The following is a 23,804-nucleotide window of genomic DNA, read 5'->3' as shown; positions in this document are numbered from 1 at the left end:
GGAGACTCATCAAAATCTCGAGTTCGAATTTTTTGGCGCTCTATACTACGTATACGAGAAACTTCTTTACTACATTTTAATAATAATTGATGAAAAAAATTAATATATTTGTTTGGTAAACATTTAAAAATAATAGCAATGCTTATTAAAAAAAAATTACTGAGCATTTTAGCAATGAAAAATCTTTAAATGAATGAATCTCAGATTATTATCTTGGATGCGACAAATATTTCTATGACTTATCGAGAAAAAAATTTAACTATTTTTCTACCCCTTAATTGAAGACCAACAGAAACAATCCTAAACGAAACATGACCGTAAGTCTTGCATAACAGGCTTAGATTCCGGTTAGAGTGTCTTCCTTAATAAATGAGTTTCGTAAGGACTATTTGAAATTTTTTGTTTCTTAACTATCTCATTTTCTTTTGTGATAAAAAAAAAATTAAAAACTATTATGACGAAGTTCACAGTGTCTCCAATCTGCGGGGTGAAAAGTACAGACAGATTACGAAACGAATTCTTCAGTCTGAAAGGTCGTATTTATACGGTTACAGCTCCGTTTACTTGAAATCTTGATATATTACGTGATAATTTTCGTGCTTCTAATTAATTTGTTGGCAACGCTACTGGCAAAGATCCGCTTTAATGCCTTAAATAGATAATTTTTCTCTAATGACGTTTCATCAGGGATAATCCAGTCATAGATAAACAAATCTTATCTAAAACACGATCAGCGATAATTAATAACATTTAGTGTGTCGCGATAGGAGATCTGAACCGGTTTAGGAGATCAGAGTTAAAAATTATTATACTAAGAAATATTTCCGGATAATATTTTGTAAAATAATCTGCGTAAAATGACTTCGAGATCTATCTACAGATAGTTAAGTGGTGAATTTTGGAGACCTTATCTGTAAGATGGAACTGTTGCGTAATTGATAAAAAATACTGTTTTAAAAAGTGCCGGTCATTGGAGTTATAATGTTAATGTAATTAATGAAACAGATTTTTTTTTTCCAAACTTCTTTACATAATAAAATGTCGAGTCGTTTGTTTTCTAGTTATAGGAGAACAAGTGTAGAGCATTAATCTAGAAACATATGTTCGAGCATTTTTATCTATGCGAGCCAGGTAGTCTCATGGTATGGTCTTGGATTTGGGGGCCAAACGTTAATTAATTCGATTAATTGAAGTGCACCTAATGAACATATATCAGGGTTAAAGTCCTCCTGCTGGTAAAGCGCGAAAGTGTGAGGAAGAGGTGTTAAATCAGGTGTGCTCCTTGTCTTCTGACCACAGCTCAAAATTGGGTGGCTCGTTCTAAAGTAGCACTCGTATTGTTTCCAAAACGAGACAAAACGACTAAAATGAGCAAACCAAACTTGAATTGTAATTCACAACTCTCTGCAATTAAGTTGCAGCAACTGTAGTATAACAAAAATTTTCACATAGTTGTCAACTTCTAAATTTTTTATCATTTTTATACGCCAGTAGTTAAATCAACCATTTTGATATAGAATGCTTCATTAAAATTAATTGAAAAATACTTTAAATCTTGTTTCTTTTTATTATTAGTTAATATTTTCTTTTCTTATTTATTTTACTGTTATGAGGTAATAAATATTCTTTTTAAAAAGTTGGCCACGAAAAATTCTTGAGACCTGGCAAGGCTAGTTTAATTTAGTTTAGTTATATTAACGTCCCGTTTTTAAAGCAACACAAGGGTTATTTTAACACGAACATAGTAATTTTGAACCGGGGTCAGATTGTAAAGTATTGTAAAATGAATTGTAAATAAGAAGGAAAAGCCTTGTATTTAACCCTTCATATCCTGAATTAATTTCCAATTTATTTTTACGTCTTTATGTTTTGAGGAAATACTTTTTTTATCAACAGAAATAATTTAATTAATAATTAAAACAATTCCATCATTTTAATCAATTAAATCACTTTAGCATTTTTACTGAATTTATAGTGTGATCTTTGGCAATTAGTCCCTGGTGTGCGGTTAATACACAAGTGTCCTAAAATCCAATTTGTATTGTGGACGTCTTTTTTTTTTCGGTCTAATTGAAAAAAAAATTACATAGAATTACAATTGTAGTCACAAGATCACATAAAAAATTCCATTTATTTAATTACTGCGTTTACATGCGTGTGAAAGTACAGACCGACAATCAACCCTCTATTAGATTTGGTTCCAAATTTCATACATACGATGCGGTTATTATACAAATACCCGAAAATCGAATATGTATTTTGAACGACTTTTTAAAGCTTATTTAGAGAACTTCCTCTAAATAGATTTTTTTTTCGTTTGTTTGTTTTGTTTTTATTTATAAAGACCATATACCAAATTCCGTCCATCTAACAAAGCATTTTTGAGTTATCGTATACAGACAAACATAATTTCACAAATTTCTTTTTTGGACTCTGGGAGTTTGGAAAAAGGAGACTCATCAAAATCTCTAATTCGAATTTTTTGACAATTACAGTATTTCGTATACGAGAAAATAAACATGGAACAATTCGAGACATCTCGTTCAAATTCAGAATAAATAAATACATTATCAATATAGGACGATGATCAAAAATCTGGGGTTTCTTGATGACACTAGCTTTCAAAAAAAAAAAAAAGTTAGAATTAAAAGCGTTATAAGTTACGCATTTTGTTAAGACTAAATCTGCAGTATATCTAAGCAGAAAATAAACAATAGAATAAAAAAATAACGTCGCGTTAAATTATATAAATTACACATTTAGTCAATACTACATTTGTTATAAATCTGAACAAAAAAAATCGGATTGGTTTTAAAATAACATCATCCACTATTGTTGCAGCCAAAATTATTCATAGAATCTTTGAAAGGCGTGGCTTAATTTTGCTAAATCAGCTATGACTACATTTTTTTTTTCTTTTAATCCTATGTTTGAATCGTTTTCTATTTCGAAGTTTGAAACTTGGACTGGTAAAGCAGCTGATATGCATATATTTATAGAAGATAAGCGCAGATGCGATGCAAATGTTATGTTTAAACAAACTGAAGTTGGGTTGCTAATGCTATAAGCAAACTAAACTTCTAAACAGTATTCAAAACTTTAAAGAACAATAAATATACCTAGACCTAACAAATGATAAATAGATTTCTGTTATTTCAGCTTTAATTGTCTAAAAAAAGACTGATTGCCGAAATTTTCGTATTTCAAGTAGCAGATTCTGAGTATTATATTTCTGCAAGATTATTGTGGCATTGATTTTAAGGTTTGACTTGACCAATTAAATAACTTTCAAAGTTTCATTAAATATAAAAATATGCAGATACAGCTTTAAAATTTTATTTCGGAATTGAAATGACATAGATAATGGTATTCTATAATCAGTAATAGCAGTTTTAGTATGTGACATATAAAAATGAAAGAATGTCTGCAAAATTGGTAACATATCGAAATATTAATTTCACTGTAAATAATATTTATAATAGGTTCTTATTTTTAAAATTATGATGTGTCTCGATAATCTCTTTCTAATAGCCTTCTAAGTTAAAGATTCTGAATGAACTTTGTAAGAAAGTAATCTTGAATTTAAACTTAGAAATTGCCCCTTTTTAAAATATTTTCTTTAAATGTTTAATTCAGACCACATTAAACAAAGTATTCAAATGTATTTTTTTTTTTTTAATATAAGCAGTATATAAATTCAAACTTATGGAATTTATTTAGATTGATCTACACATTGCTGCAGTAATTATTAGCAATCCAATATATTAGTTTTCCTTTTTTCTCTAATAGAAATTTTTGAAAAAGATTCTTAACAGGTCAATTATTCTGAACAGATAATAGTTGTTATTTGAAGAATCAATAAACATCGGAATAAATATTTGGCTCCAATTGGAGACACTGTAATGTTGCCGATTGTTGCTAAGATCCAAAATTTTATTTTCGTTTCGATTGCAATGCGATAATTCTGTATAATATAATTAGTTCGAAATATAACTCTAATTGGCGTAAGATTGAATTTGAAGTTTCAAAAAGATTTCTTATTTAAAAAATTAGTAAATCCTCCAATTTTCGCTGATGAACCATAACTAGAGTACAGCATATAAAGCAAATGCCTTAGATTCCTCGAATCAGGGACGGAATTAATTAGTTATATTTAAAAGTGTATGTGTGTATATATATATAATTTCAGGTCCTTCAATCTAATGTGGTTCCAATCAAGGGAGGGAAAACATATCGGATAGAGTCCTTTTTAGAATCTGGAAGCTAATTTGAACTCGGCTCCTGAAACCAAAGTAACAAGAAGTTTTATGTTACAAAGTTCCGATTACTAAAACCCCCTCCGTAAAATTGGATGTCCATTTAGGCCTTTTAATAAAAAGAACCTGCACCTCATTTGGCAAATGGGACCAGGAGCGTGATCCTCCTAACCCTTTTTAGAAAAGGGATAGCAATATATCGATTAACTCAAAATTCCTCGTGATGTATATATAGATAAAATGATATTGTCTTCATTTTCATACGGATTGATACCAGCTTCTTCTGAACTTCGGTACAAAAATAGAATAAATTATTGTTTCTTTTCATTGTATATTGAAATATTTTTGATTGTTTGGTAAAGAGTAAAGTGTGGCAGTTTCCAAGTAAACAATATTTAAGGTTTCGGTGGATAAAAAAGTAATGAATATATATATATATATATATATATATATATATATATATATATATATATATATATATATATATATATATATATATATATATATATATATATATATATATATATATATATATTATTGTTGAAATACATGTTTTTATTTAAGTGGTTGAATACATTTGATATTTATATTTTAACAACGAGATCAAAGAAATGCACAATTGTTTCATGTGTTTTCTAATGTATGAAAATTTCCATCCGAATAACTGTTCGAATTTCTTATTTAGACCCTTTCCAATAAGTTAAAATTAAAATATATCAAATTTTCTGGAGAGGTTTTAACAAAATTGCATTAAAAACTTCCAAAACGATTTTATGAAATTTGTTATTAGATGTTTTGTTGATATAACTTCAAAAAGACTTTTAGATGCAACATTTAATTATCGATGTGCCATCAATAATAAAAAGAAAGCTTGTGTTTGTCTGCCAAATTTGGCCCAAAATGCTTTAGAAAATGAAAATGGGAACCTCAAAGCGATTTTTTTTCGTATCTCTAATAATAATTTTAATTGATTGAAAAGCAAACCAGTTTCAACATTTTTAGTGATAATTCTCAAAATATTATCCCACAAAAAATATTTTCACACCATTTAAAAACTGCAAAAATTATCTTATCACTGATATAAATTTAGTTAATATTCAATTTTTCTACAATTTTAAAGATTTTTTAAATATATTTATAAATATGATTTGCAACAGTGGTTTTCACTGATGAAATTTAAGTTAAACCTATTTCATTATTTTATCAAGCCTTTAAACCGTGTCCTTTTATCCTTTTGAATTAGATCATTATATTCAAATAACTTTTTAAATCAAGAATTTTACTTTATAAAAAATTAGTACGTGATTTTATAGCTTATGAATATTACATATTTTCTTTGTGTAATTCATTTGTGATATACAACTAGTTTAATTAAATAATTTCTAATGGCAAAGTAAAATTATTGTACTAGCCATTAGACTCATACACCACTCTAATGCCAGAAAAGCTCTATTAGCAATAAATCATATGCTATAAAATAAGTGTGTGTATGCATGTGTGTGCGCATTTGCGTACATGTGTTTGATACATTTTCCTGAAAAGGTACAGTTATGTAAATGATAGATTTATAGTACTTTTTCATTTTTAAGAAAACGGTTCAATTTTCAGCAACTTTTAAAAAGCTCTTTGTTAAAACCATGATCAGCACTTAAGCAACATGCACAACAAAAGAGAAAATAAGAAAAAGATGAATAACCATAAATTGAAATGTTTTTATGATAGTCTTCCATCCATTAAAGTTTTAAATAGCTTCAAATCGGAATCGAATTTTATTCTAAATATTAAGAAAGACATATATTTGGCTTGTTGCATTGTAGGCTTTTCTTCAGTGAGATATGTACATGCATTATACCGAGAACCTGGAAAGTTGGTGTTTCGCTTTGTTTAAAATGTCTTTTCTTTGCTGTAGAATAATCTACATATAACTTTTAAATAAATAAAATTTAATACAAAAATTAATAAATTAAACTACAGAAGCATATAATATATTTTCGAATGTGACAAGAAACATTATGAAATAAATTTCGGTTAGGCAGGCATTATTATGAGTTATGAATTATTTAATTAATAATTATTTTTAATTAATAATTGAATTTAATTAATGGACATTTAATCATTATGAAATTGAACTTGAGACATGAACAGAAGGAAAATTAAGTTTGGTCAAATATCTCCGTTTTTATCAAAAATGCATCAATGATCAAAGAAAAGCATCAATTTTTTTTAATACTATAACGGTGTTAGAGATATAAAATTATTCATCATAAATCAGGCAAAGATCCCAATCAGCTCGGATAGTAAATACTCTATTTTAACCCCTTAACTATTTTATTTTCTTTACTATCTAATAAGATGAAGCCTTCTATTTTGAAAATATTTTCTTATTTTGGTTCAAATGGAAAACTATTGAATACTTGACTTATCTATGTATTCGAAGTAATATTAATATTGAATTATAATCGTTATGGCTGTTTTATTTTTTGCTTAGAATATCAAAATTCGATAAATAGAGGCACGTATGGCATACGGGCAAAACAGTTAAGCGGTTAAATATGATACTATTTAATTCATAAAATGTATTATCAAAAATTTATTTAATTTTGGATTTTTAATTATTAAAACCATTCTAATGCATTTATGTATGTGTATGTTCGCAATAATAAGCATCAAAACGAAAACTATCAACCCGCATAAAAACATGCACTCAAACAGTATCACATAACGGCAAATTAAATGAAAGAATGGACGTTGGTTAGCTCTCAATCCAATTGATATATTGAATAAAAGTTCTGGAGCAGTTAATTAATTCCTCCCTCCAAAATTTTTGCGCGTCAGCGCTCATATCGCTTCAGAAGCTTGAGTGAATATGCATCAGCCCAACAAAAAATAATAATAATATGAAATTATTAACCTACAGCTTATAGATTAGCAACGGTTTTCTCATTAGAAAAACAAAGAAAAAAATAAACCTCAATACATCTGCCATTCGTCTGGGGGATTGTCCAGCTGAAAAAATAGTCTATTTTATTTTATCGGCCGTGCTGACAAAGCGAACAAAGAAAATAAAAGGCTTGATAATGAATTCGATTCTTTTGTTGATTTTCACGTATCTTTCAATTACATCATATCTGTATGTTTAGAAGGAAGATGGTTCCAAAACCTTATGCAAGTAATGGCTCTGAAGACACATTGAAAAAAAATTAATCAATCGTGAAGTACTTTTTATATAGAGGAACAAGATTTCTAATAATGCTATATTTTACATAGGATTTGATCAGAGTTTGAACGAATACAAATATTGTTCAGAAATATCTGTCGGATTTCTACAATTGTGCTTGAGATTTTATGATGAAAAATTCATATCTCATGCTATGCCAATCAGATGATGTATGGTTTTTATTATTTTGGTGAATAATTTAAAGTGAATATCTTTAGTTTATATTGCATATTCGGTAAAAATCACAATTTTCTGCAAAGCAGTAGAATTAAAAACTACCTAGAATTTCTATTAAATTTTCCATAAATGCGAATATTAGTATTCAAAGTATAATTATGTTATTATAAAAGAGGTTTCTGATTAATTACTGCTCTAACGATAACAAAATTTGAATAGAGAATTCGATTTTTAGTTGTGTTCCGTTTATTTACATAAAAACAAATAAAATCTCATCAACTGATATTTCAGATGCAGGTTGAGATTTATTATCTTATTATTTAAAACGATTTCAGGTATTTTACTAAAATTATTTCAAGCTTAATGAAATTTCATATTACGTTAATTAAGAGAAGAAAAACACACTAAAATAATAATAAAAATGAAAAAGGAAAATAAATCTTCTGTACAAATGTACCCAATGAATAGTGCGAATAGTTGGGTAATATAGTACGATAGTACATATTGAATTGTTAAAATAAATAAAATCAATCATATTATGGATGACATTTTATGTTTTATAATCCCTAAACTATAGTAAATTCGTATTTTTTCTTTATTTAGATTCTTCTGGAGAATATTTTAATATGCTACTGTGGAATAGATTTATATTCATAAATGTTCTAAAGTCCAAAAATCGACTAAAATGTAATCCAAATATAATTATATCGATATATGTCGCCAAGAGCTACAGACACATCATTTATTAATAGTAAATAAAGAATAAAAAAATATAATTGTTCATCAAAAGGAAGGATTTTCTTAGACAGAGTAGAAGTTTTTGACATTTTTTAAATCAATTTAACAGACATACATGATTCATTTTATTGCATTTAGTAAAGATCATTTTGAAATGCATAGTATTTTTCACCTAAAAATGACTGATCAAATTTTTTTTATGCCTCTATATTTTTAATGATTTCACATTTGCGCTTCAAGAAACTTAAAAGAAAAAGAAAATTCACTCCTAATGTGCAAAATGTTTGAAAAAATGGATAGAAAAAAAGTATTTCAGTCCGATGCCGTACGTATTCACCAGCATCTTGTCTCCTCTCGGCTTCGAACAGAGATTTCCCCCGTGCCCGCTCCCAAGTCGAGTCGCCTGATTGGCAGATCGGGGGGAATGAGGGGCGTGGCGAACCGATCAGGTGGCACGAGCGTTTTTAGAGATAAAAGGTGGAGAACTAAAGAAGTCGTAGGACAGATGCCAAAGAGGAACTTGTGTGGGTAGTCGATCTCTCTCTTCTCTCATCTCAATTTCTAAAATCTCATTTTAAGATGAACTGATTATTTCGCTGCATTTTCATTCTTATTTCAAGTTTTTCAATCCGTTAACAGATTTGTTATCTTCAATCTATGAAAAAGTTCTCCCCAATGAAAATAATATTATGAACTAGGATTTAAACTTCAATGGACCTACGTGAGATCATGGTGTCACATAGTGTATCGATGTCCATCGCAAACGAATATGTCCACTGCCCATTTTCTTCATCTTCCATGTTACCCCTGCCATGGGCGCCACATCCAAGTTCTCCTCAAAGTCCGTTTAAATTATTTTCCCCACAAATAAACCCTTACAACGCATCAAAAATGTTTCCTAATCCACCGCCGAATGAACTAGCCAATAGTCCTGCTGTCAGACGCAAGAACTCTAGAAAAAACACCAAACCCAGCTACAAACATGTTCCTCATAAAGACAAACCTCCTCATTTGGTGGCCAGAAGAAATGCCAGAGAAAGGAGAAGAGTTGAAGCAGTTAATAGCGCCTTTGCTAAGTTAAGAAAGTGTGTGCCCATTGAAAATCGCAACAAGAGACTTTCCAAAGTAAAGACTTTACATCGAGCTATAGAATACATTAATGGACTTCAAGCTTTATTGAAACAAGGAGAGAATCCCGCGCTGTCTTCCGAGCCAATCCAACATTATAGTCGTCTACGAAGCGAAAGCGTGACTTCTCCTGATGATGATGACGATGATGATTTCGATGATGATGACGACTCCAGGGCTGTTAAGGAAGAAAGAGACGATTCTGAATTTCCCGAATTTGAAGAATATTTGGAATCAGATGTGGATGTTGTCAATAAGGAAAATGAAGGACAAGTCTGGGGCTCGCTTAGTACGGTTAGTATTTTTTGAGCAACTGATTATTTTAAAAACTTTAAATAAATAAAAAGCGGTGCACATCATAATATTTTTTAATCTTTATTTAATTCTGCTTATTTTGATGTGCATTGTGAAGTATTCTTAATTTTATTCCGAATAAAATATGTTCGTTATAATCATTCATTTATCAAATTGAGTATATTAGATATCTAATAATGCATGTCACGAATAATAACAGAAAGGATCCAATGTTGCATAATGCATGTTGATTGCATTAATTTATTCAATGCATAGTGAAACTTCACAAATTAAAAAAAAAAATGTCTATTCGTCCATATATACCAGTGTATGATGTTTTTTTTAAAACTGTTTTTGAGGTGGTTATTACAAATTTTTTAAAGTAGCTAGATATGTTCTTAACTTTTTAAAATTATTGTACCATGCACAATATATGTAGTGTGAATGCTTATTGCGAAGCATTCCAGCAAAAATGTGCGATCATTTCCTGCATTTTTATTCATTATTTTTTTAATTAAAAATTTTTTTGGTTAAAATACCCCCTTCTTTATAATATAAATTATATTTTTCATTATTTAAATTTGATTTTGTTCCAATTATTTTTCATTTGAATATAAGATTCAAAATAAGCATTAGAACAAAATGTTCACATGCATCTAAAGTAAATGCTAAAGAAGACCTTATTTTAGAAACAAATTTCTACGCAATATATTTTTAATTAAATAATTTACATTTTATTATGCAGCTTGAACAAATTTGAAACCTTGTTACATTTTGCAGTATAGGGAGAAAAAATGTAAAGATCCTTCAATTAAATTTGTTGACGTTAATACAATTAACAGTAATGATTAAATTTTAAAATGTGTCCTTTCTGGTAAAATATAAAAATAAAGAGATAATTAATTTTATTTATATTTTTTTCATAGTTCGAAGACATTGTTTTTAATCTTTCAAAAATAATATTTGAAAAACTGTCTTCAGTTTATATATATGCACCAACATATCGCCTACCATGTTTTTTTATTAAATTAATCGTTAACAAGAAAGCACATTATAGTCGAGTCGATGGTTTTTTTTTTTTTTTTCTAACTCAATAGTTTCATGAAAATTACAAACACCATTTCTGTGCCTAAATGTGACAGCATGCTTACGATAAAATTAATATGAAAAACATCAAGAAGGACGAAATACATAACTGTCATTCATCATAAGATTTACATGAACTATCAGTTTAAATGTTTTTGGTTGTCTGTTTTATTAATGCATCGATTTTCATACTTTTGAAAGCAGACATTTCAATAAAACTGAATATTTAGGAAGCTTATATAATTTGAACTCGTATCTATGTATATGAGAAACAACTCTTTTATTAATAACTGATAAAATTATACATTACTAAAATTAAAATAGTCGGAATAAATCTCATAGTTTTTTCAATTGCAATCCAATATCTAAATATCCAATGAAATATGAATTAAAGTAGCTTATTTTTAATTTTTTTCTTTTTTTCATTTCTTTCCGAAGCATAAAAAGAAGTAAAACCAGTGTAATATTCAAAGATATTCATTTTGACTTGGATGGATTTTATGGTTCACTCTTTTCTTTCTATTAAATATCTATGTAATTTGCATTCCATCGAAGCACAAAGATCTTAGTGAAAAGCACAGGAAGTTTAAACCCATTAATTATCTAAACACTAAGTAGGAAAGATATTGAGCTCCATCATGTCATCATTAAATACTATCGGCAAATGTGAGCTGCTTTTTGAACGTGAAACGTCACTTCTTTCTCCCTAATTAAGATTCCACTTGACGACACGTTTAAGAGATCTTATCACATTCGCAACTACTTTTTAGGCAACTACTTTTTTCTCTCCTATACTTAATTTCCTTGTCGTTTACTTGGATTTTCATTAACTAATGAAAGGCACAGAAAATTATATTTATTTGAATTTTCAAACCAAGTTTATTCTTAATGTAGTATTTTTGAAAATGAATATAGACTAAAAACGTTTATAAGGTCCAAGAATTATTAAAGACAAATAATGTGATAGTATGATTAGCAATTCTGAATCAATATGAAACTATTCCTTTTTTTAAAAAATTCATTGCTGATGTTTATGATAGTTAAAATGAAGTCATGTAATTATTTTTATCTTAGATTCTTAAAGTAAAATAATCCTACTCAGAATTAAATTTTTTTACGTACTGAAGTAATGAAACTGACAATATCAATTTTCATACAAGATTCAGTATTCTGTTTCAGACATGGAAGCCACAATCAATGAATTTTTTGACTGCACTATAGTTTCGAGACCTTCTTAATTTTTGGTATGGAATATATAAAATTATTTAAAGGAGCATGGAGTCTGAAAAAATAACACAAGAGGAATCTAATAGGATATACTATACTTATTACATTACACATATATGACTTTATGTTCATCATTGAGGACTATATAAATAACGTTTCTATTTCGATCATTAGGTTTGATCTCGTTAAATTTTTTAGTTCTAAATTATTATAAAACTGGATATTATTATTATTATATCTGCTCGGAAAATATAGACATTATATAATTAAATATTTTTCTTAAATCATTGGGTCTTGGCTTTGAATAAAGCAATAACCATGCAGTTCCACTGCATTTTGTAAACTTCCCATTATTATTCCCTACATTTATCTGGTAAGAATTCAGTTTCCTGTTTATTAAAAAATTAACAAGGACAATTTAATTACTTTGAATCCAAGGTGCTGTACATAATAAATATTAATAAGAAAAGTACAATGAGATAAAAGAATAATTAAGAAAAAGTTATGAAATTACAGTGAAAATATAATATGAATAAAATAAATTTATTGTCTTGAATTAGCAATCAGTTACGAAACTTACTTTATCATAAAATAATCGATAAAAGTTATTGAAATTTACATTTATCAAGGTATGCATGCAATTTCCTATTACAGATTTATCAAAATGTTTTTATATTATTATAAAATTAAATAGTTTACTAGAAAAACTACCAAAGCGGCCCCTTCTTGCTCAATAGATTTCATTATTTGTATAACGCATTCAACTGATCCTCGTTTCAGAATTATTTTCTGTTGCTTTTATTCTATGTATTTGTTCTTTGATTTCTTAGCTTTATTTTAACCTATAAAAAGTATTCGTTATTCAATTCATTAAGAATTAATTTTTGAAAATAATTCTCTAACTAAGTTGCTACTTTCTTACATTTAAAAGTCATAATTTTAATTTTCTTACACTTAGAAAGTTCTATGCATTTGTCTGTAGATAGAAAATTGATATGTGTTTCCCATTTACATTTAAAAAATATAGTAGATTCTAAAGATTTAAATTGTAAAATCATATTTACGAGTTGTACTTGTTTATTATCGGCAGCGAAGAATTTAGTTCAGCACTAATTTCGGTATGTAGAAGAGAAAACTAACAAAATTAAATATTTAGCTTTTTTTTTTTTTTTTTTTTTGTAAATCGTCCACACAAATTTTTTTTTAAATTAATTTTAGAAGTATTTCATCAATTCAAAACAAGCCGAATTATAGTCGAAGGAAATTCTTAAAACGCATTATAACTTTGTTTTGTCAGCGTTTTCCTTTGATATTACGATACTTGTTTCCTGTCATTCTAAATGAACTTGTATCTACTGTTCTTGTAACAATTCTCTATCAATTGACGCGAACAACTTAATGCTCAGAAAATAGCCTGCCACTGCTTTTTCTTTGGATGAGTGATGTTCATTTTATTCATACCTTCTCGCTCTTTCTTTTATCTTTTTTTTTCATCTCGATTTCACTATGTCGATCGTAATCAGATTTTATCGTGTATAAAAAAACTATGATTCATAGTGGCCTCTCTAATGGCCATTGCTCACGGGAATCTATTATTGTAATCATCACATTCAGTTGTGTGCTATGAAGAATGTCAATTAAGATTCGTTGTCTTAAGTAATTTAATATACTCAATCATTTCCCTCGTGTCGAATATGTAATCAGATTTGACAGCGCTGATGAAATTGATAGATGTGAGACTCCAGTTAATATTCTTCTTGAAATAAGTAGAAAATTTGAAATTTTGTGCATTAAATTTTTTTAATTATTTTTACTCGCATGTTCTAAATATGTGCGTTATGCCATAGTATAATTATACAATTGACAATATTATGCAAATGTAATCTATTGAAGATAAAAGGAATTGATTTATCATTTCAAATTTACATTGAATTTATTACTATGGCAAAAATAGATTTCTATGACATAAATTTATGTCATACTTTTTTCTGTAAAGGAAACCTTGGTGTTAAATCCTCTCGGATAAAGCCATATTCAAAATTCATTTTCAGCTATTCTAGAAATGCAGTTTCACTTCCAACAAAAAAGACATGACTGCAATCAAAATTCTCAGGATACACACAGAAAGGAACAATCTAAATTTTGCAAATAAGATTTTATATTCATTAAAAAGAGTTTATGAGAATGGAATTTGACAGGCTGGAACGCTAATTTTGAAATAACATTCAATCAACTTATTTCAGTAAATATTAAACTTTAATCTTTGAATTAAATCAATTGAACTTAAGCATTAAAAATAAATCGACTGCTAATACACTGATTTTTTTTAAATTTTCATTTTATACCGCTGATTAAAATGAATATAATAAATTTGAATTTCACATTTCTGTCACTTTAATTTTTGTTTAATATATTTTTATTTCTTTTTCAGGGTTGTGAATCAAATTATTGGGCATACATGCCTTACAATCAAGACTATTCTGGCACTCTACCGAGTTAATGCGATTTCGGCGATTAAAATGAAAACAATACAGTCATTGCAACTTGGACATAGGGAATTATATCTTCAAATTGCCAACATTTTCTAGTGCTATTGGGCATTCAATACCAGACTTTCAAGACAATAAATTCTTGATTCCATTTTTTTTCAGCATACTCTATTTTTTCTTACTTGCTGTTTGCAATATATTGAGAAAAAAATACTTTAATTATTTTTTGGTTAGCATTAAATAAGAAGAAAATCATTTCCTGCTTTTTAAAAAATATCTAAAGATAGCGCTTCAGTTTTGAAATGCGACAAGCTTTGCTCATCATCTGCACAAGTTAAAGCAATTTTGGGAATATTTTGGAAACATTTGGAAATGATTTTTGATAATGTTCTCGCTCCAAAATTTTTTTCTGTAAGATATTGTAAAATTTAAATTTTTGAATATAGTATACCTTAATGTATAGTATACCTTTGAATATAATATACCTTAGTCATAGAATCAGAATAACAATGATGAAGTTGGAAAAAGAAATTTCAAAGCGAACTATGTTTTTGTTTATATCGCAATCCCATGTTGATTTTAATGAGCAAAATTTTAACTTATTTTAATATCTCTTTTTATCATTTACTTTCCAGTTGTTTTGTAATTGTGTCAAGATTATTTGGAATTTATGTGACATTGAATTTTAGAACATATTCGGGTATTTTTTAGCTTTCTTTTGTTCTACCTCATTTCTCCGATTGTTATTTAAAACAGTACTTAAGTTTCTTAAAGTGTACATATTCCTCAAATACTTTCACAGAGCGCTTGAAAAGAATGTGAACACGTGATTGTAATTTGTTCTATGTTTTTTTTTTTTTTTTTCAAATAAAAAGCTTTCATAAATAAAAACTGAAGAAGTAGTAATTCTCTGGTGTTTTCTTTTGATTATATCTTTTAATCTAAGCAACTAGGAATTCATTTTTATAATAATATGCTTGACTTTATATTGTCGACAAATCCCATATAATCTAATTTTATTAACCTACTTTGAAAAGTATACAAATTATAAAGAATGTAATAGAACATTGTAAAGAATTGTTATTTAATTATTCGTAAGTACCATAACTTGCAGAAATTGCTATATCTTTTTTTTACATATTATTCACAAATATTCAGAATATCTAAAAAATATCCGAAAAGTTATTGCTTTTTGACAAAGATTATGAAACACAAGATTTATTCTTAAAGTTTTAAACTGAAACATATTCAAACAAATATGTTAAAACTGACTCCACTAAATAATATAAAAATTTTGGAAAAAAATTATTTTTGATAATGTTGTATTTAATTAGAAATTAAACCAATTAGGAAAATGGTAGGTTTTACATAAAACAAATTTAAATGCGAAAGCTCAGACTTTTTTTTTTTGTTTTTTTGTAACAGAAATGAAATATATTAGAATTTGCAACCCCTTCTGCAATTAGAACTAATACCTCCCTAAAAAATGAATGATTGAAAGAATATTTCAATGACACAGAAATACTATTTATCTTACCTGAAAAAAATTTAGATAATTGTCTGAATTCTGTAATCAAATTCTCAATTCTTTCGAACTGTGCTATTCCTCTTTGGAAATATTTAACTTGCTTTTCATTAAAACAGGAACATATCTTTTTTACATAACTGAAAATTAAAAGTAAAAAGTACAATTTGCCATTCAATGGTTGATTTCAAAGTATAGTTACATTTTATATCGCTGACAACATTCATATTCAAAAGCAAATACTGGACGTCGTTTTCAATCAGGAAAATAAGAAAAAAGAGCAATATTCAACGAAATTAAAATTGGGATTACTTGAAATCCAATTTGTTTTACAAAACACAAGTTTTAATTGAGCCATGTTGATGATCATTCATTCAAACCCGAAGGGTATTATTACGAAGATTTATAGCTATAATAGGTGAAACTAAAAACTAATATGAACAATCCAGAATAATGAATGATCTGATTTGCTATAATTTGTGGGCTGAACTCTCTCTTGAAATGGTTCTTGCCCCAGGACAACCACAGAGGGAGATAAAATGTTCGAATGACACTTTGGGAGTTTTATCGTACCATTTACATTTCTTAGGAATTGATAACCTTAAAAAGTTAGTGTCCTTGTCAATAAAATTACAAGCTTTAAAAATGCTCCATAGCCTGAAGGAAATTTCTAGGAAAACTAATGTTACAGAAAAAAGCAAGCACTTGACTTATATTGATTTGTTTCTAATGAGAGAGGCAGTACCAAAGAACTTATATACCACCCTTTAACTTCAAGGTTAAAGATCGTACTTAGAATTCTTGTTTTCAACTGCCTCATTTTCTAGTTAATATTTTTTTTTTTCACTCATCAACCACAGAAATAATCAAAATATCGGTGCGTATTTAATTTATAATCTTTTATGCACGCAAACTTCTATTAACACATTCGTAACTTTTAAGTTTATGCAGAAAATATTTTTTTTCCATGTTTTTGCTCCAAAGAAGCATAAAAAACTGTTCATTGTTTAAGATGATAGATATTTACTGGCCAATAACTTTCATCCAATGTGAACAGAAAGTTTCAGACTATCTTCATGATAATTATAGTTTTGAACATGTGCTGTTTCCCAACATTTCATACAAGTTCTTCATTTAATTATATGTTCTTAATTTACGCAAAAGATCAACACCGGTATTGCTTATTTTTAGAGAAGGATTTGTCTGCAAAGCAGAATTCCAGTTTACAAATTCAAAACCAAAAAGGAATAACTAAAAATGAGGATATCACTGGTTCCATTGTAATCTATAACCAACATTCCTCATATTTAATGTAAATAAAACATTTTGAAGTTCGTTTAAAAGGGAACTAATAAAATCAGATATTTGTATTATACTTTTTTGCAATATTAAATTCAATAGAATTTCTCTGAAATATTTCATTATAAACTGAGCTGTTCAGTTTCTGTTAATTAAAAGGACAATAATTATTAAATTTTTATCATATCTTTTAAATACACTGAATTTTATTGAAATGGATTTATTTCATTTCGTTTTAATAGCAGTCTCCCTCTTTCATTTACAGCAGGTATCAAGAAATTTTCATTGGAATCAATTCTACCGTTTAAGTGAGAAGTCTTTAAATCAGTGCAGGAAGATCAAATAGGCAATGTACGCAAATGCCTACTGGCCAACTTCGAGGGGGATTCTTCGGTGTTTTCATGTTAATATAATTTTTTTCTTTACAAGGATCATGTACTCGAAAGCACTGAAATTAAAATCAGTGAAGGTTTATATTTCAAAAACATTATTTTCAACAGTTTTTCCCCATATTTTCAAATTCGCTTGCAGATCAATGTCGTCCAATTTATTTAGCAAGCCTCCATTCTTAAGCCTTGGCAAGTTTTACATTTGAATGTTAGAATGTACTAAAAACTACTGTAATTTTCTTTTTACCTTTTGATCTTAAACTACTTTTTAAATTCAAGCATTTTATATACCAGATATTGAAACGACTCTTGTTGAATTTGATTCACAATTCTACGTTTCGCTAATTAAGTTGTCGTAATGTTTGTTACTTACAAACTATTTATATAAATGTTAAAGTAAAATCATTAAAAAATATCTGGTTTTCGAAGTTAACAGGAGTAGATCCCTGACCCACCTCGGTGTGGGATTGCCCTTATTCATTGCAATGTGTGAAGCGTAAAAATGCTAGAACGATTAAGCGCGGTTAAATACGTATAAGTGTCATCATAAAAACACTTAATTTTTAACACTTAACTTAAACATTAACACTTAATCGACTGAATTGTCATCCAGTCTAATGTTATCCGAATTAATGAATGGCTTGGTCACATAATAGCAACCATAGATAATCTTCCACAGAATGACCGAGAAGTGCAAAAATCAACATGATAATAAGGTTGGAACAGTTTTTATTTACATTAAAGGCATAACACAATATAAAAATTATAACTTAATAAACGGTAGAAAGTCTATACTTACAAGTTTATTGGATTTACATTTTGATTTTTTTTTTTTTTAAATGCCGTTTTTTCTGCATGTTTAAGTGCGCGCGCATGTGTGTATTAAAGCATTTATTCGTGACTGAAACCTTTTCAACCATATTTTAGGATTAACAACGTCAGATATTCAGCCCAGGGATAATGGATAGTTTTCTCTTCTGTTTGTGATACAAACAGAATAGCAGCAGTAGCTAAACTAAGCTACGCAAAATCTAGGCTTAGTTTAATTATATGAACGTCCCGTTTTTTTAAGCTAACTAGGGCTATTTTGGAACGGACCTCTTAATTTTGAAGCGTGTCCAAAAGACCAGGGAGAGCTGGCACCCCCCTCTCCAAGCTTACACAGGGTGGACGTTTGGGTCCGGTGGATTTAACGTGCACCAGGCCACCTTGCCTGACGGTTCTTCGGTGAAATCAGGTCTCCAACTTGAAACCCTCCGGTTCCTAAGCCGAGACCTTACCTCTAGGCCAACGCGTCCCCAGCAAAAATTAGGCATCTTAGCAGACGATTGCGTGTTCTTAGCGACCTAGTAATTTTACCAAAAATGCACCGTTCATTTCGATGAAGCGTATTTTAAATGTATTGTGGTTTAAACATCGTCACATTTGCATAATGTGGAAGTTTAAAGAATTGAGTCTCAGCTCAGACACTGCTGTCCTTAAATTACAGGCTAGACGTAAGATTTCCATTCCAAAATAGTTCTGAAAAATGGAGTGCTAATTTTACCGATATTCCTATTGAGATCCTTTCCATGTTTGAAAAATTTTAATCAATATCATTTTATATTAAGATTCTTAGTCTAATAAGCATTTGGGAAAAACGAGTTTTATCTCTACAAATATACCCTATGGGGAGGGTACCTCAGATATGAGGATGAGCAGCTTCCAGCATAGTGGTTGGTTCTCGCCTCCTATGTGGGTACAAACATGGTGTGGGTCGACTACCCCCTACCGATGACGGGACGGGCTTCCCGCGGGAAAGGTTGAACCGCGACCGGTGATGGCCCTTAAGACTCAACCTCAGTTCCCGCAAATCTTGTCATGGCGGTCCAGTCATTCAGATTTATCTGTATGCCTCAGGGCGGGTTGGAGTAATCAATGAATGATTATCTCTACAAATAATTAAACAAAATGCAGCTGATTTCTCGCCAATTTCCTGCGCTATTTGATAAATGAATTTTGCTAGGAAATTCTAACAACTATTTATCGAAATTTCTAACTGAAGTTTCTAAAAGGGGCTAATCTGCTTTTTTAAATTTTAATTTTCATATTTAATCAGTACTCTCTGCTGTCACAGCTTTCTTTTGTATTTGTACATATAATTCTGTAAAAATAAAATAAAAATGAGTGATTCTAAAAATATAATGTATTATGCTTGTGACAAGATGGAAATATAACCTCATGGAAAAAATTGATTTTTTTTTTTTTTTTTTACAAATAATGAATATTGTATGATATTTAATGTTCATAATATCATATACATTGCATAATGTCGTACAATATTGTACAACATGTTATACTATCTGGGGGTGATTGGACTATATTGTACTACTTTTCCTAGCCTTACGATGTTTGTAGGATTATTTCTAATATATAAGTGTCTTTTATAATTAAAATTAACATTTTGGACCGAAACTTAATACACTTCTTTAAATAATGATGATGAAGACACTTACTATCTCAGATGTTACATAAAAGACGATAGTTCAATAATTTCTGCAAAACTTTCTGCTTGAATGATAATTTATTCATCTGGACTTGAACTGCGCATAATCGCGAAACAATCAAGATTTCTTTCTTTAAAATGTAATTCATGTGATTCCCATTTCGAAACAGAACCAAACATTTCTTGAAATTAAATATTCATTTCTCTAGTGAAAGAGTAAAAAATTCATTTTGCGATAAGCTGGGATAAGATGTTTGAATAGACACATATCTTCCTGAAGCAGTGTTCACACGAGGCCAACTGTTGGTTGTCTTATCTGTCATTGTCCCGTTGAGGTCCCGTGATATTCCTGAGGTAGGCGTGATCTTCCATTACGCGCAATAGTTGATTTCGTGTGAACCCTGCTTGAAGGCACTCCAAAGAAATGGTAACATAATTAAATAACAGAATTAAGGGGGAAAATCTTCATAGATATAAGAACTGTGCATTTGGTAGAAGATAATGCAATGAAAGATCAGAGTTCAAAACGCACAAATACATATGAAAATCAATCTAAGAATGAAAGAGAAATAATAAATCATTAGGAAGTCCAATAATATCTGGATTATCCGGGGTCTTCTATGGTCAAAATCACTTTTAAAAATTCAACCACACACACACAAAAAAAGTTTTTGTACCTGAAACCAGCGAAATGGTCTCACTGAAACTTTCCCGCATACTTTCTCATAAATATACATGTGTTTTATTAACCGTATGCCACTAGCGAACAATAATTACGAAAGAACCTATTAGAGTGAGATCGATATATTTACCTTTGCTTCGATATAGTTCTTTAATATAATTCGATACCTCGATTATCTTTGGCGTGAATGTAGCATTTTTCCCGAATCTATCTTGTGATCTTCGGTGATTATGTTGGCGACTAATAGTTGGGATGAGGTTAATACACAAATACCAGAAAATCGAATATGTATTTTGAACATTTCCTTTCCGACCGATTAAAACCATAATTTGATACAAAACTACAATTGTAGTCACAAAATCACATATCAAATTTCAAATATTTAAGTCTCTCCGTTTTCGACTTAATTGTACTTGCATGTGTGTAAAAGAACAAACCGACATATGGTCGACCCTTTGATAGCATTGATCTCAAATTTGATATATAATTGCACTTAAGATGTTAAATTTTCGTATAAGTCATCTATCTGATTCTCCGACCCGCTACGAAGGCACACGGATTTAAACCATAAAACTGAATGGCCGGACCGCCGCAACAGCAACACTGACTGGAACTGTGGTTGAGTCCTAAGGTCCATCACCGGTCACGGTACAACCCTCCCCGAAGGAAGTACGACCCGTCATCGATGGGAGGAGTCAGATCCCCCACCTCTTTCTGTACCCTCCAGGGTGGCGAGATCCAACCACTATACCGGAAGCATCTCATCCTCATTTCGAGGTGCCCCCGGGGGTTTAAATTTGCGTATCAAATTTTATCTATCTAGCTCTCTTTATTTTGTAATCATCATGTTGACTTTTATTCGGACTCCTGGACAAATAGTCTTTCTCTGAGTGCAATGTGTCAAAATTTAATAGAAAATTTAGTGTAAGACCAAATATCAAATTTCATCCGTCAAACTCAAAGATTTTTTGAGTTATCGTAATCAAGCCAGACAGACGGGTGGATGAATTAATAAACATTCATAATTTCAAAAATGTGCTTTTCGAACTCTGGAAAGTCTGAAGCGTAGAGATTCTTAAAAATCTCGAGTTTGAATGTTTTTGATGATTGCAATACTTTTTCTTTGTATATTTCATTTATAAGAAAGTAAAAAAAAAAAAAAAAAAAAAAAAAATCAGAATCCCCGGATTATTTTATTTATTTATTGTTAAGTAACAAGCCAACAAAGTTTTCAATGATCACAATTACCAAACTGATGACTCTACTGATTATTAAGTCATAATTGGATATATAGATCTTTGCTATAAATGAAAATTGTTCAAAAGCATTTCCGTGTTGATTTGGGTCTTTTTTTGGCCATTTTCGCAATATCTGTGGTTGTATTTGACCTCTTGCATACGCACCACTTCCGGTTGGTCGACTGAATTCTGTTAGTGAGGGGATGGAAAAAATGGGACCATGCACATTTGCCGACAACAACAAAATATTGGCAAATGCCACTTACTTTCGGCGTTGTTGGCGTTACCAGCGGTACAAATAATTCAGTTTAGCTCTGCTTAGTTATACTAACACCCTATTTTGAAGCTAAAGATGTTTTTGGATGGACCTCATAATTTTCAGCATCGCTCAGATGACGATGGCGACATCTGATTGTATCTCCTCCCCCGATGCAGAACAGTGGAGCATGTAATCTAACGGTCTTTTGCACACGACCGATTTCGGTTGGCGTTTGATCTTGTGTAATAAAAGTAGTAATTTTTATGCGACATTAATTTTTTTAAAATTTTTATAAATTCATGCTTTATATATTCATACTTTAAATATATAAACACAAAAAACCAACCTTACCTCTTTTGCCATGCTCACGGTTTACACTTCAGAACAATAAATATATAGTTGTTTCTCGATAATCCAGTAGAAATCATCCAAGTGCATTTTCAGATTAACAAAAGCACCAGATTAAAGGAAGATTATTTAAAAGGTTCATTTTAATAGCAGGAGTTTTATTCATTTCTCAAAATATTTAATTAGGCAAGAAAATTATACTATTTATGATAATTATTTCCACCACAACTCAAAATAGGAATAGAAATCTAATGTTTACATCATCCAAAGTCTCTTGACTCTGAAATGTGGTAATTTGTTTTCCTTTTAACGTTCCACGCATGCTCTTCTGAAAACATCGGACTATTGGAGAGGTCGGATTATCGAATTACCGGATAATAGAGAGACAGTACATTTATGGCTAATATTTCGTGACTAACATGTAAAAATGGACATAAATAAACATAATAATTTAAAACTCGTCATCGGGAAAAGCTAGAAAGTCTCTGCCTCTGGGACGGTCGCTGAGTGTTGGAGCCGTCAATGTTTAAACCAGCCCTGAATAGTTTAAAATGATAAAACCTACTCCAATATATGGAAATTAATATCCAAGAAAAAAAAAAGAGAAGGTTCAAAATTTGAATTTGCTTCTAAAATAAGTAAGTGTTTACAATAATGGCAATTTCGGCTTCGAGATCTCTTAGTCTTTCTTAACAGTACAAAAAAATCAATCATTTTTTAATAAAAACTAAACTTTATTATTTATTTTAAGATATAAGGAAGGTTTCGTTGATTTAAAATTTAGCTTATCAAATCACAAATTCATTAATAAATGTCTAATTATGATCTAGACTGCTAAACGTGTTTCAAGCTTCCATTTCTGCTTTAGGTAAATATCTGATCAACAGATGGCACCACTGAAATAATGTTTTTGTCGCTTATGTGGAATTTTCTTTCATTACCAAGAAATTTAATTTTACACTGACCT

The 23,804-nt window shown here is 29.5% G+C and overlaps 1 protein-coding gene across 1 annotated transcript; it reads left to right on the top strand.

Annotated features, from left to right (window-relative positions):
* The first annotated feature begins 8,910 nt into the window (after nucleotides 1-8,910).
* On the top strand, nucleotides 8,911-15,379 carry LOC129958959 (achaete-scute homolog 1a-like). Its single transcript, XM_056071714.1, has 2 exons — nucleotides 8,911-9,810; nucleotides 14,555-15,379. The coding sequence occupies exons 1-2, from the start codon at nucleotides 9,100-9,102 to the stop codon at nucleotides 14,621-14,623; spliced, it is 780 nt and encodes a 259-aa protein (XP_055927689.1). The 5' UTR covers nucleotides 8,911-9,099; the 3' UTR covers nucleotides 14,624-15,379.
* The last annotated feature ends 8,425 nt before the right edge of the window (nucleotides 15,380-23,804 follow it).

The sequence above is a fragment of the Argiope bruennichi genome, chromosome X1, assembly GCF_947563725.1.
Source record: "Argiope bruennichi chromosome X1, qqArgBrue1.1, whole genome shotgun sequence".
Taxonomy (NCBI): Eukaryota; Metazoa; Arthropoda; class Arachnida; order Araneae; family Araneidae; genus Argiope; species Argiope bruennichi.
This window is presented reverse-complemented; position numbering and strand designations above follow the sequence as displayed.

Excerpts from the sequence above, each read along its gene's own strand:
- LOC129958959 (XM_056071714.1), top strand. The coding sequence starts at position 9,100 with ATGGACCTACGTGAGATCATGGTGTCACATAGTGTATCGATGTCCATC. Across the intron at positions 9,811-14,554 it reads TCTGGGGCTCGCTTAGTACG|GGTTGTGAATCAAATTATTG; the intron begins GTTAGTATTTTT and ends TTTCTTTTTCAG.